The 14,298-nt window shown below is 47.4% G+C and overlaps 1 protein-coding gene across 16 annotated transcripts in view; it reads left to right on the top strand.

Annotated features, from left to right (window-relative positions):
• The window catches only part of MAPT (microtubule associated protein tau), a 110,351-nt gene that overhangs the window by 56,571 nt on the left and 39,482 nt on the right, over positions 1 to 14,298 (top strand). For 13 of the 16 annotated variants that reach the window (XM_037808062.1, XM_037808061.1, XM_037808065.1 and 10 more), the window contains 2 exons: positions 3,536 to 3,694; positions 13,087 to 13,173. In XM_037808062.1, the coding sequence (XP_037663990.1) occupies positions 3,553 to 3,694; positions 13,087 to 13,173 (229 nt within the window). In that variant the 5' untranslated portion in view covers positions 3,536 to 3,552. The remainder of the gene's footprint in view (positions 1 to 3,535; positions 3,695 to 13,086; positions 13,174 to 14,298) is intronic. The other 3 variants (XM_037808069.1, XM_037808076.1, XM_037808074.1) reach the window with 1 other exon arrangement.

Here is a 14,298-nt window from a genome sequence, read left to right as displayed (position 1 = left end):
GTGTTCACACCTGGGGAGATGCCAAAGGTTTAGAGGGGCTGAGCCTCAGGTGCCTTCCCTGAGAGCTCTTTCTGAGGTGCAAAGCCTTGGTTGGAAAGAGAAGGTGACCCTTCTCTACTGGCAGTAGTCACCTAAGTGGGCTCAGGCCACCCATTCTCTGCCCCACCCAGAAGAGGTTCCACTGGCCTCACTCTTAAGACCCTCCTCGATCACCCCAGCTCTAGCCGGCTTTTTATCCTACACTATGGATGCAGAGGGGAGCTCAGACACCCCCATGCCAGCATGACCTGCTGAGAAGGGAGAGGTATGAACCTGGCTTCCCTCCTGCCAATGTTAGTCTAAGAGGTGTGTGGAGGGCCCTGGAGCCCACAGTTTATATTGCTATCTCAACACCTGTCAGAGATAAGACCATGGATTTTAGAACATTCAGAAACTCAACACATTTAGAGAATGCATGACATCAGGAAAAACCAGTATTCCTGTGACTTAAAAATGCCTTCTGCCCGGGGGCAATTGTTGCTTTGGAAATATTTTAATTCTATTGAACACCAACGTTGCCCAAGGTAAAGGGAGAAAAAAGGAGTGTTTTGGTTTTATTGAAAGGCAACTGAAATAGGATAAGGACGCTATAAAGGAAGGGATAATAAATAGCTGGCACAAACACTGCGCTTTGCCCTCTACACCCTGCCCATGGCAGACATTATTAATTGATCATAGAACATTTTGCCAAGAATCCTTTTCAGCAGGACCCATAAATCCTGTCCATGTTCTAGGCAGCCACTAGCAATCAACCAGTGCTGATCATGTTGAAACCTTTTTCCTTCTTTGTATAACTATGGGAAGCTAGAGAGCTAGGTGTGATGGAAGCAGGAAGGAGAGAGGCCCCATCCTCTCCAGTTTGTGGTATCTGCTTTCCTTGACACCCTGCCCATTACTGTTCCTCCCATGGACCATTGAAAAAGCGTTCATGAAATAAAAGCAGAAATATAAGAGAGAGCAACTAAAAAATTAAAAAGGAAAACCGGAGATTTAAAGTAAAGAATGCAACAAAAAATTAGAATAAAGGTTAAGAATAGAAACAAGGCAATAAAGAGGAGAAAAGACAGGAAAAATAAAAAGAATTAAAATTAAAGTAAAATAAATAAGGACTAAATTGAAATTAAAATTATGAGGAAATTATGTTACAAATATAAAAAGGGAGGATTAAAAGAAAACAAAGGCAACCTGTAATGTTAAAAGATAGAATTTTATTGAGATACATTCTCTATATGTTTTAAAGGAATTTTAAAAGGTTAAAAATAATTAAATAATCCTTTGGGCTATTTGTGCAATTCTTCTGTAAGTCTAAAATTATCTCAAAATACAAAGTTAAAATGTTAATTAAATGAAAGGTTAAAATAAATCTGGGATTAAAAAATTAAAAGTAAAAATAATGAAACAGTATAAGGATGTGAAATAAATCAAAACATAGTTGACATTTTCAAAGGGTAAGAATGAAAAATCAAGACCAAAAAATTATAAAAGTGTAAAGGGAGGAAGTGAAAGTAACTAGAATGGGGGAGGGGGGTGAATTAAAAGATAAAAATAAATAGAAAATAAGCAATATGAGATAAATAGAGAATTTAAAAGGAAAATGCCAAAATGAAAGAAATGAGGCTTAGATCACAAGGATAAAAATGTAAAATAATGTGGCAGAACAAAGCAGCAGGAGCCAGAGCAAAATGGCATACTTAAAAGCCCAGAAATTCAAAAGCAATGAGTTATTTTAAAAATAAGTAGCAGGTAAACTCACTACCCTCCCCCCTATGTGGGACATGACTCCCAGGGATAAGCTAAAATCATGAAAGACAAAGCAGACAAGGAACTGTTCCCGATTAGAGGAGGCTAAGGAGACACGAGATCTAAATGTCATGTGGGATCCTGGATGGATCCTGGCCTAGAAAAGGACATTAGTGGAGATGTTAAATTTCCTCACCTGACGAATTCCTTATATTCCTGCAAACATTGGTGACTACCAATTTAGAAGGCTGAGCCCTTGATCTTGGGGCTTGCCCTTATGAAGCCTGTTACTGCAAAGGAGAGGCTAAGCCTACTTATAATTGTGCCTAAGAGTCACCCCCAGAGAACCTCTTTTGTTGCTTAAATGTGGCCCCTCTCTAATAATAAGCCAACTTGGCAGGTGAACTCACTGCCCTCCCCCCTACATGGGACATGACTCCCAGGGGTGTAAATCTTCCTGGCAACGTGGGACATGACTCCTGGCGATGAGTCTGGATCCGGCATCGTGGGATTGAGAAAGCCTCCTGGACCAAAAGGGGGAAGAGAAATTACAATAAAGTTTCAGTGGCTGAGAGGGCTCAAATGGAGTTGAGAGGTCATTCTGGAGGTTATTCTTATGCATTATATAGATATCCTTTTTTAGTTTTTAGTGTATTAGAATAGCTAGAAGGAAATACCTAAAACTGTTGAACTGCAATCCAGTGTCCTTGATTCTTGAAGATGATTGTATAACCATGTAGCTTATATGGTGTGACTGTGTGATTGTGAAAACCTCGTGGCTCACACACCCTTTATCCAGTGTATGGACAGATAAGTAGAAAGAAGGGGGACAAAAAGTAAATGAATAATAGAGGGGGAAAAGTAGTATGAGATGTTTTGGGTGTTCTTTTTTATTTTTATTCTTATTTTTAGTTTTATTTTTTGGAGTAATGAAAATGTTCAAAAGTTGATTGTGGTGATGAATGCACAACTATATGATGATAGTGGGAACAACTGTACACTTTAGATGATTGTATGGTGTGTGAATGTATCTCAATAAAATTGCATTAAAAATAAGCAAGTAGATATTTTCAATAATGATGAGGACAAAGTTCAAGTAAATGACAGTTTCCACACACACACACACACACACACACACACACACACACACACACACACAGACACACACACACACACAGACACACACACACACACACAGCCTGTTTGGGACTCAGCCCCCTCCCCGCCCCCTCTGAACGCACGGCCCCGACCGCCAGGGGGCGCATTGAGCTCGGAGCCGGGGGAGTCAGGACTGGGGGCAAGAGCTGGTTTTGCTGTTCAGTTGCCGGTGATTGAACAATCCCTTTAACTCTCGGGGCCTCATTTTCCTCACCAGGAATGCCCTGCTGTTGCCCTCCCTCTTCTGTTTGGTCCTGCCCTCTCCATTAAAAAATGATCAAACTTCTAGGCAGCATTTATTTTCTAATGAAGTGGAAAGAGCTCTTGGCTGGAAATAATAGGTCCGGCTGGCGGGACCTGCCTTACCTGGCGGTTTTGAACAGGGACTGAGAAGATGCTGGCGAATTACAAGCGCGCTTCTGCTGGGATGGGGCGCAGGACGAGGCTGGGCATGCGGGCTGTGGGGGGTGGGGGATAGGCGGAGATCTTGCCTTCTGTGAGCTGGGGGAGGGGGCGCCTCCTTCTCCCTGATCCGCATCCCACCCCCAAGCCCTGCTCAGGACATCGCAGCCCTCACCCAACCGTCTTCCTTCCCCAGGTGAGCCTTGAACCAGGATGGCTGAGCCGCGCCAGGAGTCCGACACGATGGAAGATCACCCCGGGGCGTACGGGGTGGGGGAGAGGAAAGATCTCCCCTCTCAGGGGGCCTACACCCCGCTGCAAGACCACGAGGGGGACAGGGACCACGGCCTGAAAGGTTAGTGGGCGCCTTGGGGATCGCAGCCAACCCACTCGCTTGGGAAAGGGTTGGCAGGAAGGGTGTGCATCCAGATTGTTAAAGGAGTTTGAAATTGGTTTCATTGTGTGGGATTGTCAGGAGCGTGAAACGTCATTAACTCGGGTTAATGTGAGGTTATTTGAAACTTTGCCTTTCCAAAACAGATTTGCCAAATGAGCGAATGTAGTGGATGAAGAGTGTGGAGGCCTTGTCACCCTAAAAATACTGGGGCTCTCCTGAGTCGTTAGCCACACCTGTTAACCTATAAATCAGCAGTACCATTAGCATGCAAACTAAATGGCTTTCTACATTCTTATCTCTTCTTTAAATCAGGCCTATCTGGTCCTTACTTGGGAGGAGTTGAGTAGCTCTGGGATTCTTAATGCGCCCAAATTAATAAGCTGTATCAACCTCTAAATATTCTGTGATAGTCTTTTGGCCAAACTGGCACGGCCCCATCCCAACCATACTGAAGGAATGCTTCGTTTTGCTGTCTGACCACCATGTGCCAGGAGCTGTTGGGGCACAGAGCCCCCTCTCTCCCGCTCCCCGTGGCCGTGGCCGGCCTGAGTTGATACAGGGAGCACCACGCTGGCCCGCGGGTTGGTCTGTGAGAGACTCTTCTCCCCACGGCATCGCTGGTGTCCACTGCTCTTCGGGGGGTGCACGGTGCAGCCCCTGTGGGAGAAGGACACGGTCCCTGCCCTCCAGACCCACATCTAAGGAGAAAAAATGGCAAACAGCTGACGTTTCTCTTTTTGTGCTAAAAATAATAAATCATGTTGCAGCCTGGGATGTGGGGTGGTGGATGGAGGTCATGGAGCACCAAGGTGGGTAGTGGCCTCTTCCCGGAATATCTATCCAGAAGATTCCTTGGAGGAGGCCAGGTCACGGGGGAGGTCACTGGGTCTGAGAAGCATCCCTGCCAGCTTTCGTGCATGGAGAGCAGCCATTCTGACCTTGGAGAGGTTTCAAGGACACCTTGCAGGGGTCCCTGTTTCGAAGGCTGATTTCTGTCTGTCTCTGTGTGTTTAAGTAGGGAACTCTCTGGGTTAAAAGGAGTTTGGGAATTAGGAAAGTGGGTTCCAAGTCGGAGGGAGGTGAAGGAAGGAGTGGGCATGCTCTTCCCAGGGAAGTTCTAGGTTAGGGGGAACTAGGGGGAGATACATGCTCCAGCCAAGCCCAAATCAGCCCAGTCTGCCCAAACATCCCTTTGCCTGGTGTCAGACACCAAAGGGTGATAAGAAATGGGCTTTCTGATCTTTCCCAGATGGTAGCTTGGATCAAGCCAATGTTGCTAAATTTCAGCTCCCCTCTGAGGGCAGCTGATCCCTCTCAGTCCCTTCCTCCCTCTTTCTCTCCTTGCACACTCTCTCCTTTTCCATCTTTCCTTCTCTTTCTCCCTCCCCCCCTTTCTCTTTTTCCAGCTGTCTTTTCTTCCTCCCTCCCTCCCAGCTCCCTGCAATCCCTCCCCCTTTCTCTCTCCACCTGTACACCTAGGATGTGTTAAGTGAGGGCAGGGCAGCGCTGTGGGCTCAACCCAAAAGGTCAGCTGTGATTCCCGCTTTCTCCCTGCCCCCTCCCTGGGAGGCTGGAGGATTAGGATTGGGGCCCCAACACTTCCTCCCTGGCTGCAGAGGATGCTGGGCCCACAAGCCCATGCATGCTTGTCCTGTGTCAATAGTCACAGAACTGCTACCACTTTCAAGTGTCCTGATTTGGATGATAAAGGACATGGTCACCCTACTTACAAGGGAGCTACCTTAAAATGATGACTGGGCCCTTTTTCTGGAGCTTTACTGTTGGCAAAGGCCTTTCACCACCAACGTCTTGGATGATCCTTACAGCAACCAGGAAGTAAGCAGGGCAGATGCTACTTGCCCAGTTTGCAGGTGACGAAGGGAGTTTCCGGAAGTTAAGTGACTTCTCTAAGATCACATTGCTAGTATGTGGCGCTGCTAGGTCAGAACCGTGTCTCCAGCTCCACGTGGGCTGTGTTTGCCCTTGTCGTGCTTTCAACAAGTCCCCTTGGAATTTCAGTAACTAAACTCTCAGGGGTGCAATCCGAGTTAGAATTGCACATGCTGCATTCTGCCCTATATGAATTGTGCCGATGAAAAACGACACTGTATTTAGAGGCAGGGTAACCTGGTTTAAAACTGAAGTTAAAAAATATTGTACTTCCTACAAAGTAACTGGCCAATACTCTTCAAATATGCTCAAGTCATGAAAGACAAAGACAGACAAGCCATTGTCCCTTATTAGAGGAGGCTAAGGAGACATGAGATCTAAATGTCATGTGGGATCCTGGATGGATCGTGGCCTAGAAAAGGACATTAGTGGGCCTGGGTGAAATTTAAATAAGGTCTGTAGATCAATTAATATTGTGTATCGAGGTTAATTTCCTGGGTTTGATCATCAAACTAAGGTAATATAAGACATTAACATTTAGGGAACCTGGGTAAAGAGTATCAGAGAACTCTTTGTACAATTTTTGCTACTTTTTTTTGGTAAGACTGAAATTATTTCAAAATAAAACATTTTAAAAAGAAAAAACATTTTATATATAATGTGCTGCAATAACTATACCATAATGTAAGATAAGGGAAACTGGGTGTGGGTATATGGGAGTTCTCAGTACTATCTTCATAGTTTTTCTGTAAATATAAAACTGTTTTAAAATTTAAAAGTTAACTTAAAATCTGGAAAAAAGAGCATTTAAGTTTTGAAAGAGAAACTAAATTTAATTTTTAAAGTAAGAACAAGTTTACCAAGTTATTTTGTTTCAGTGTTACCTTAAATGTTTTTGCTAACACTCCTCGATTCTTTAATATAAAATGATTAGAATTCTATGCTAAATATATATATGATCTGTATATATTATGCAAATTTAAAATTGCTAACCTTATTGAAAATGCTGTGAAAGGAAAGCATTTTAAGTTCATTTGTTTACCTCCAAAAACCACTTCCCAAGAAAGCAAGTGATGCCTCAGAGATTTTCATAATTCTCAAGTTAGCTCTCACTACTGGGAATTTAGAATGAGTTATTTTTATATGGGGAGTGACAGGATTTGACTTGGTGGAAGGTGTCATCTTTACTAGCAGCATTTCAGATACATGACAGAAGACTATTTTGAATAACAAGAAACCACAAGTAAAATACTAAAAGTTGGAAAAGCACTGGATACAGAAAGCTGTAAAGTGGGTGAAAGTTGGTTAACTTACAAAATAATGCACCCTGATGAATTAATAGTTGTTAATGATTACCTTGTTATAGCTTCCAGATAAGGCATTCCAAAGAGGCCCCCTCCTTTCTTCTTTCCCTCCACCGACTTTAACAAGGACAATGCAGGGCAGACTGGGGGAGAGGAGTTTTGCCAAGTCAAATCTGCTTGGAATCCTTCACTCCCATACATTCCTGCAGCCTGACAGTCAAAACCATTTAATGATAACAAAACCCAGAAGACAGACTGCATGATGCTTCTTCAAAGACTTCTTGAGGCAGTTGCAGGTTTTCTTTCCTGCAAGCTCCAGGACTGGGGAGCTGGGTGCATGCTGGAAGCTGATTGAGAATTAGCTGTTCTTACACTGGATGGGTGCGGCCAAGGATGGGTGTCAAGGGGCCATGTTTTGGCAAAGGGTGCAGCATGCCTGATCTTGCAGTGCACTGGAACACCACTTGCCTTTTTCATCTCAGAATTCTGCTTCATGCACAGAACCAACCCTTACTCACCTCCACCCACCTGAAACTGACTCTCAGGCTGCCCCCAGCCCAAGCAGAGAGGCTTTTGTGAAGCCACGAAATGCTGGTTTGCATTTCTGGGTGTGATGGAGACCCTGGGGGATCAGAGCCGGGGGCAGGTCTGGGTCTATCTAGGATGCAGCTCATGATCCTTTCAGATGAGCATACCCTGTTCTCTTGTGGTTCTCCTATTTCACAGGCATTTGCAGCATCTTCTTTACCCAAAACTCTGCCTTCCCTTTCCCTTCACCCTTTGGTGCCTCAGGACTGGGTCCTCCACCTACAGTCACTTGCTCTAGAATGCTCCTCAGCCTGTGGCTGTGGCTTTGGCCAGCCATGGGTGGCACCTGAATCCCACCTCTGGACACCTATCCCTGGCTGGCCACGGGACATCCCCACTGTATGCCCCGTCCATGCCGAAACCTAGCGGGTCAGAGCTGAGCTCCGTGCTCACAGCCTTGGACCATTCCTAGTTTCTCTCTCATGTCCATGATGCTCCCATCGGCTAATATCCAATGGCCTGGGAGTCCTCTACCCCACCCTCCACTTCACCCTGGTCCAACCTCCTCACCACAAACTTTGATTTTTAAAAAACTTTTATTGTGGTAACATATATACAACACAGACTTCCCATTTTAGCCACTTCCATGTGAACATTCAGCAGCATTAGTCACATTCACATTACGCTACTTCACTCCCATCCATTACCAAATCTTTTCATCACCCCAGCAGAAACCCTGTTCCCGTCAAACATAAACCCTCCCTCCCTCCAGCCCCTGGTAACCTCTAATCCACTTTCTGTCTCTATGAATTTGTCTGTTCTAGATATTTCATATAATTGGAATCATACTGTATTTGTCTTTCTGTGTCTGGCTTATTTCACTCACATGATGTCTTCAAGGCTCATCCATGCTGTAGCATGGATCAGAATATCATTCCTCTTTATGGCACAAACCTTATTTTTGCAGCAGCAGCCCTGTTGGCCTCTCTACCTGCTTCCCTTCGTCCTCTCATCCGTTGAGGGACAAGAGCCATTTCTTAAAGCAAGGGTCAGCAAACTATGGCCCACAGCCCTATCCTGGCCCCCAGTCTGTCTTTGTATAGCTCATCAGCTGAGGACAGTTTTTCATATGGTTCGGGAAAACAAAAAATCAAAAGAAAGACAATACTTCATGACATGTGGAAACTATGTGACATTCAAATTTCAATGCCCATAATAAAAATTTATTGGAACACAGCCATGTGCATTCTTTTACCAGTTGTCTATGGCTCTCATGCAACAATGGTGGAATAGAGTGGTTGTGACAGAGGTCTTAGGGTGCACAAAGCTGAAAATATTTACACACTGGCCCTTTATGGAAAAGGTGTGTTGACCCCTGCCTTAAGGCATTTATTTTAACAAGACAGGTGGTGCCATGGGCAAGGCTCTGCCAGGCCCTGTGGGGGACGCGAGGCGAGGACCTCTCCCTCCAGGAGGTTACAGACTTGAGGTGAGGGTGAGAAAGGGGCAGACCATTCTCAGCAGGCGGGTGGGGGAGAGGATAACTACCCCAGGTGCAGTGGAGACTCGGGCTCTAGAGGTTCAGAGGGGGAGTCTGGGCAATGGTGAGGGTGGGATGGCTTCAGGGTGCAGGTGGAGCTTGAGCAGGACCAAGCAAGGCAGGTGGGATTTCAGGAGATGTGGATGGGTGGGAGGTGGTCCAGGTGGGACGAATGGGTGTCTCCAAAGGCTTGGGTCCAGGAAGATCTCCATCCTGTTTAGGGGTACTGAGAATGGTGGTACTGTGTATAAAAAATAAAATTTAAAAAACATGTAAAAAATTAAAGTACAGAAAGGTGTGGCAGGAGTTGGAGCAGGGAGAGAGGGGCAGATGCAGGTTTTGTTTCTGGCGAGCCCAGTGAGAGAGGGTGGGTGTGCCCTCAGGCCGAGACCCGTGGACCCCAGCCCGGGAGCTGGGCTTGGGGGACAGGCTGGGGGAGGCAGCTCTGCACCGAGACACTGGGTGACACTGTGAGAGGCTGGCTTCTCAGGGAGGAAGTGCAGGAGCAAGCAGTGAATCAAGGACAGAGCCCAGGCCAGCCCCACATTTAGGGAGGAGGACAAGAAGCACCATTCACTGACCCAAATCTTCCGCTGTGGGGGCTGATCGGTGTCTTCCTGGTCTCTCCTCCCCGCCCTCCCCATCATTTTACAGAAGCTGCATCACTGGGAAGTGTGACTGAGTATATATAAAAAGAAGCCTCCAAATAGAGCCATAAACCAGATATAGGGGTTTACTACTTTCACATAATTGAAATTGAGTGGGGACAGTCAGGGCTGGTGTGAGGCCCCGTGTTGCATGGGTGGGGGGGTGCCCAGCCGCCCCCACCCCCCACCCCTGCCTGTGGCCATCCTGAGCATGTGGCTTCCAACTTCAAGGTGTCTCATAGTTCAGAAAGGCCACTGGGAGAGGAGGAGGGGGTGATGGGCGCATGGTGCTCCTGCCAGCGAGTTGGCCCCCTTTGCAGATATTTCCTGGATGTCCTGTCCAAGGACTTCCTCTGAGGTCTCATCGGCTGCCCCAGCCTGCACAGGAGGCTGGAACGTGTGGCCTTTCAGCCGGGCCCAGCAGCATCCTGAGTCAAATCTGGGCCCCGTTCCCAAGGAGGGCGGGAGAAGGGACATGGTAGGCCCCCAGCAGGCTGTGCACTGAGCACCTGTCTGCAGTTTCCAGACTGGAAGTCCCCATGTGCTTATTGGGGTGCTGCTTTCCTACAGGCTGTGCTGATGAGGTGATGCCAAACTTTTCTTCAGATGACTAGAGCCCATCCGTCCATCCAGTTCAGGGTCAGCTACTTGCCCAGGAGCTCTCAGACTCCCACTTGGTGCCTCCATCGCCATCACCACCTCCATTATCAGCACCTTCAAAAACCACTCATGGTCCTCCTGGGGAGCAGTGCTCTCCTGGGCCCCTTAGCCAAGGCAGCATAATAACAGCCGCACAGTTATCATCAGCACTTAGTGGCAGCTTCTCGCATGTCAGGCTCAGTGCTAAGTGCTTTAAATAAGCTCCAAGCAGTTTCATGCTCACAGCAGCCCTTTTTACAGGGAGAGAAAACTGGGGCCGAGGGAGGTTGGGTAACTTTCCCAGAGCCACAGAGCTGGCAGGTGGTAAAATCAGGATTTGGGCCCCCATTGGCCTGATCCCAGAGGCCGAAGTCTACATCCCTGCCTTGCAGAGTCAATCTAAGTCATGAATAGAGCAGTTCAGCAGCAGCGGAAACCTGTTCAGCCAACAGATGCATAAGGAGTGAGGAATTTCTATCACACAGATTGCCTTTTAATCTGGTGGGGCCTTGATGTGGTTGCCGAGACACCTCTTGGAAGACTGGAGAGGCCTTTTTGGGTATGCAGAGCTGCTTTGGAGAAGAGAGAGGACAGAGAAGGGCCTGGGGGACAAAGGGTGTAGGTTAGAGAGGTGAGGAGAGGATGGGGAGGACCAGTCAGAGGAGAAGCTTAGGGAAAAGAGATAACTGAGAGATTCTGGAAAAGGGCCCGGAAACTCGGACAAGAGCTCTTCATGTTATTATCTGATCATCTTCCTTCCATCCATCCATCCATCCATCCTTCCATCCGTCCATCTTCTCATCCATCCATCCAACCTCTCATCCATCCATCCATCTATCCATCCATCCATCCACTCATCCATCTATCCATCCATCCAACCTCTCATCCATCCATCTATCCATTGATCCATCCATCGATCCATCCATCCATCCATCCATCTATCCATCATTCATTCATCCATTCATCCTCCCATCCATCCATCCATCCAACCTCTCATCCATCCATCCATCCACTCATCCATCCATCCATCCTCTCATCCATCCATCCATCCATCCATCCATCCGTCTATCCATCCATCCATCCATCCATCCACTCATCCATCCATCCATCCATCCAACCTCTCATCCATCCATCTATCCATTGATCCATCCATCGATCCATCCATCCATCTATCCATCCATCCATCCATCATTCATTCATCCATTCATCCTCCCATCCATCCATCCATCCATCCATCCAACCTCTCATCCATCCATCCATCAATCCATCCAATCATCCATCCATCCATCCTCTCATCCATCCATCCATCCATCCATCCATCCATCCATCCAATCTCTCATCCATCCATCTATCCATCCATCCATCCAACCTCTCATCCATCCATCCATCCTCCCACCCATCATCCATCTGGTCAGAGTAGTGTGAGCCATGACTTACTGTGATGGTTCTTCTGATAACAGTCCAGGTGGGGCTGAGCTGCAGAGGGAAGCCAAGGATTGCCTCTAAAACACGTGGCTCCTTCAAGTCTATGAGAACTGGAACTGCAAGAATAAATCCTTATGGTATGCAAAGTTCTTTCACCAACAATTCACTCCTGGGATCCTCCCATCAGCTCTGGGAGGAAGCAAGTAGAGCTGATGTCATCTCAACTGTTTTATAAAAGAAGAAACTGAGGTCTTGAGAGGCAAATCCAATCCTACCCAATTAGAAAAAGGTGGTCCTGGGACTTGAACCCAGACATCTTGGCGCTCAGCCCATCACTCTGTGGACTGTAACTTCCCATTAGGAGACCTTCACGAAGACAGTCTCGGCTGGCCCTGCACATGCAGTGGTACACCTGGATTCTCAAGTCCTTTTCTTCGTGAGTTCATCCTTTCTCCCCCATTAGACTGGGTGCTTCCAAAGGGCAGGCTGTCATCTAAGCATTTTGTTTCAAGCACCTGGTACTCGACTCTGTACACAGTGAGTCTCAAGAAGTATTTACCTAGATTTTAAGACCTTGGCTCACTGGGTCCTGGGATACTGAGTGAAGTATTGATAGCCCTGTAAATGACCAGGGCAGATCGATTCCTGGCAGCCAAGGTGCCACAGGAGAGGGGACAGTTCAGTCCTTGCAGGAGGAGGAGGCAGAGTTCCTCATTTCTGTTAAACCAAAGCCACCTTACCAAGGACCTTCGTGGTGAGGGCATGGCTGTCGGCCACTTTTGGTCATTTGGGCCTCTCTCACCCAGGCTTCTGAAAGTACAGTTTTCTGTAGCAAACCACGGCTGACATTTCAAATGTAACTCATGGCTTGCTCATCAGTACCTGGAGATCTTTCTATGCGAGGAGCTGAGTGAAGTCCAGACATGCACCGAATGTCCATGTAGAAACAGGCACTGTGCCTGCCCCACACTGCTTCCTTTTCAGAGGAAGGAGTTGGAGCTCTGAGTGTTTTCCAGTGTCTATTTGTCATTAATTAATGGCAATGATCACTCGTTATTATCTCCATGAGGAAAGACAAAGCAGCAGGTTCATTATGGCTTAGCTTTTTAGTATTAAATATAACAGCCTCTGACTCCATTGGAACCACTACAGATGAAAAAGGCAATTTCTCTCTTTCTCACCTGCAACTTTGTCTGATGGCCTTGGGGTGGGGACGTGGTCGTGTTTGGGTGGGGTGGGATCAGTCCCTTTGTGGTTTTATCATTCCAGCCATCTGGGTTCCAAGCTGGGTGATTTTCAGATCCCGAGTTCCTCCTAAGGTTGAAAGAGGGCGTGGGGAGAGGCAGCCATTCTCAGGGCTCATTGTGTATGTTCCAGAATCTCCCCTGCAGACCCCTGCCGACGATGGATCTGAGGAACTGGGCTCTGAAACCTCTGATGCTAAGAGCACTCCGACGGCCGAAGGTGGGGCCTCCCTTCTCTCACTGCTTCATTTAAACAGCTCCTCCCTGCCTCCAGCCTGCGCTTAGCCATGCTTCGAGCCCCTCTGTGCCACCCTTCCTGGCTGCGTTTGCTGCTACTTCCCCCGCCATCTCCCACAAGAGAGATGCTTCTGATGCTTTGCAGGATGGGGAGGGGCTCAGGCCCCAGAAAGTTGCAGGAACTAAGCCCTGCTTTGATGCCTCGCTCGCAGGTGCCAGGTGTGGGCACCCTCCATCATGGCTGTGCTTTGGAGGTAGTGACCTTGAAGGGGCTGGGATCCGTGTTAGGGCAGGCCCCAAGCACAGTACCACAAAGTCCCTGCGCTGTATCCATCAGCCCCGCTAAAGCCCTTCAGAAGCCCCCACCTCGCTCTTCGTTCATGGACCACCCAGTCCAAGGGCGGCAGTTTGGCTGAGGGAAGGGGCAGGTCAGTGAACATGTCAAGCCCACTCTTGGGGCCAGTCTTGGTTTAGTATCCTTCATGTCTTGGGCTCTGAACTTGGTCTGAGCCTCTAGTCTTTGGCCACAGTGTTTGTTCCTTCTTCTATCTTCTCCCAACATTTGGTGTTTGGGTTATCATAAAGCTCCTCATGCATTTTCTGAAGGTCCTGATTTTGACCATCTTCTCTTGCTTCCCATCTGTATCTGTCAAGACTACATTTCACTGTAAGTAACAAAAAAACTCAACTAACCAGGCATATATATGAAAAGGTTTCTTTGTCTCACGTAATAAGATGTCTGGACTTGGGCAGTATCTCCCCAGTGCCATCGGATGCTCTTCTGTCTTTATCTCCTGACATCCTTAATAGGTTGGATTGTTGCCTCATGGTTGCAAGATGGCTGCACACTTCCAGGCATCATATCTGCCTTGGAAGCACGAAGAAAGTAGCAAAGCAAAGTGGCCAAAAAGGCCCTGACAACCAACTCTGTCCCCTTTTTATTAGGAAAGCAGGAGTTTGCCTGAAAACCCAACTTGGCAGACTTCCACTTATGTCCTATGGTCCAGAGCTGGGTCTCGGGCCACCCTCGGCTGCAAGGGAGGCTGGAACATTGGGCACTGTGCTTTTCCACCTTGTTAGTAGAAGAAAGCAAACGAAAAGGGAGTCG

This window comes from Choloepus didactylus, chromosome 18 (assembly GCF_015220235.1).
Source record: "Choloepus didactylus isolate mChoDid1 chromosome 18, mChoDid1.pri, whole genome shotgun sequence".
NCBI classification, from domain to species: domain Eukaryota; kingdom Metazoa; phylum Chordata; class Mammalia; order Pilosa; family Megalonychidae; genus Choloepus; species Choloepus didactylus.
This window is presented reverse-complemented; position numbering and strand designations above follow the sequence as displayed.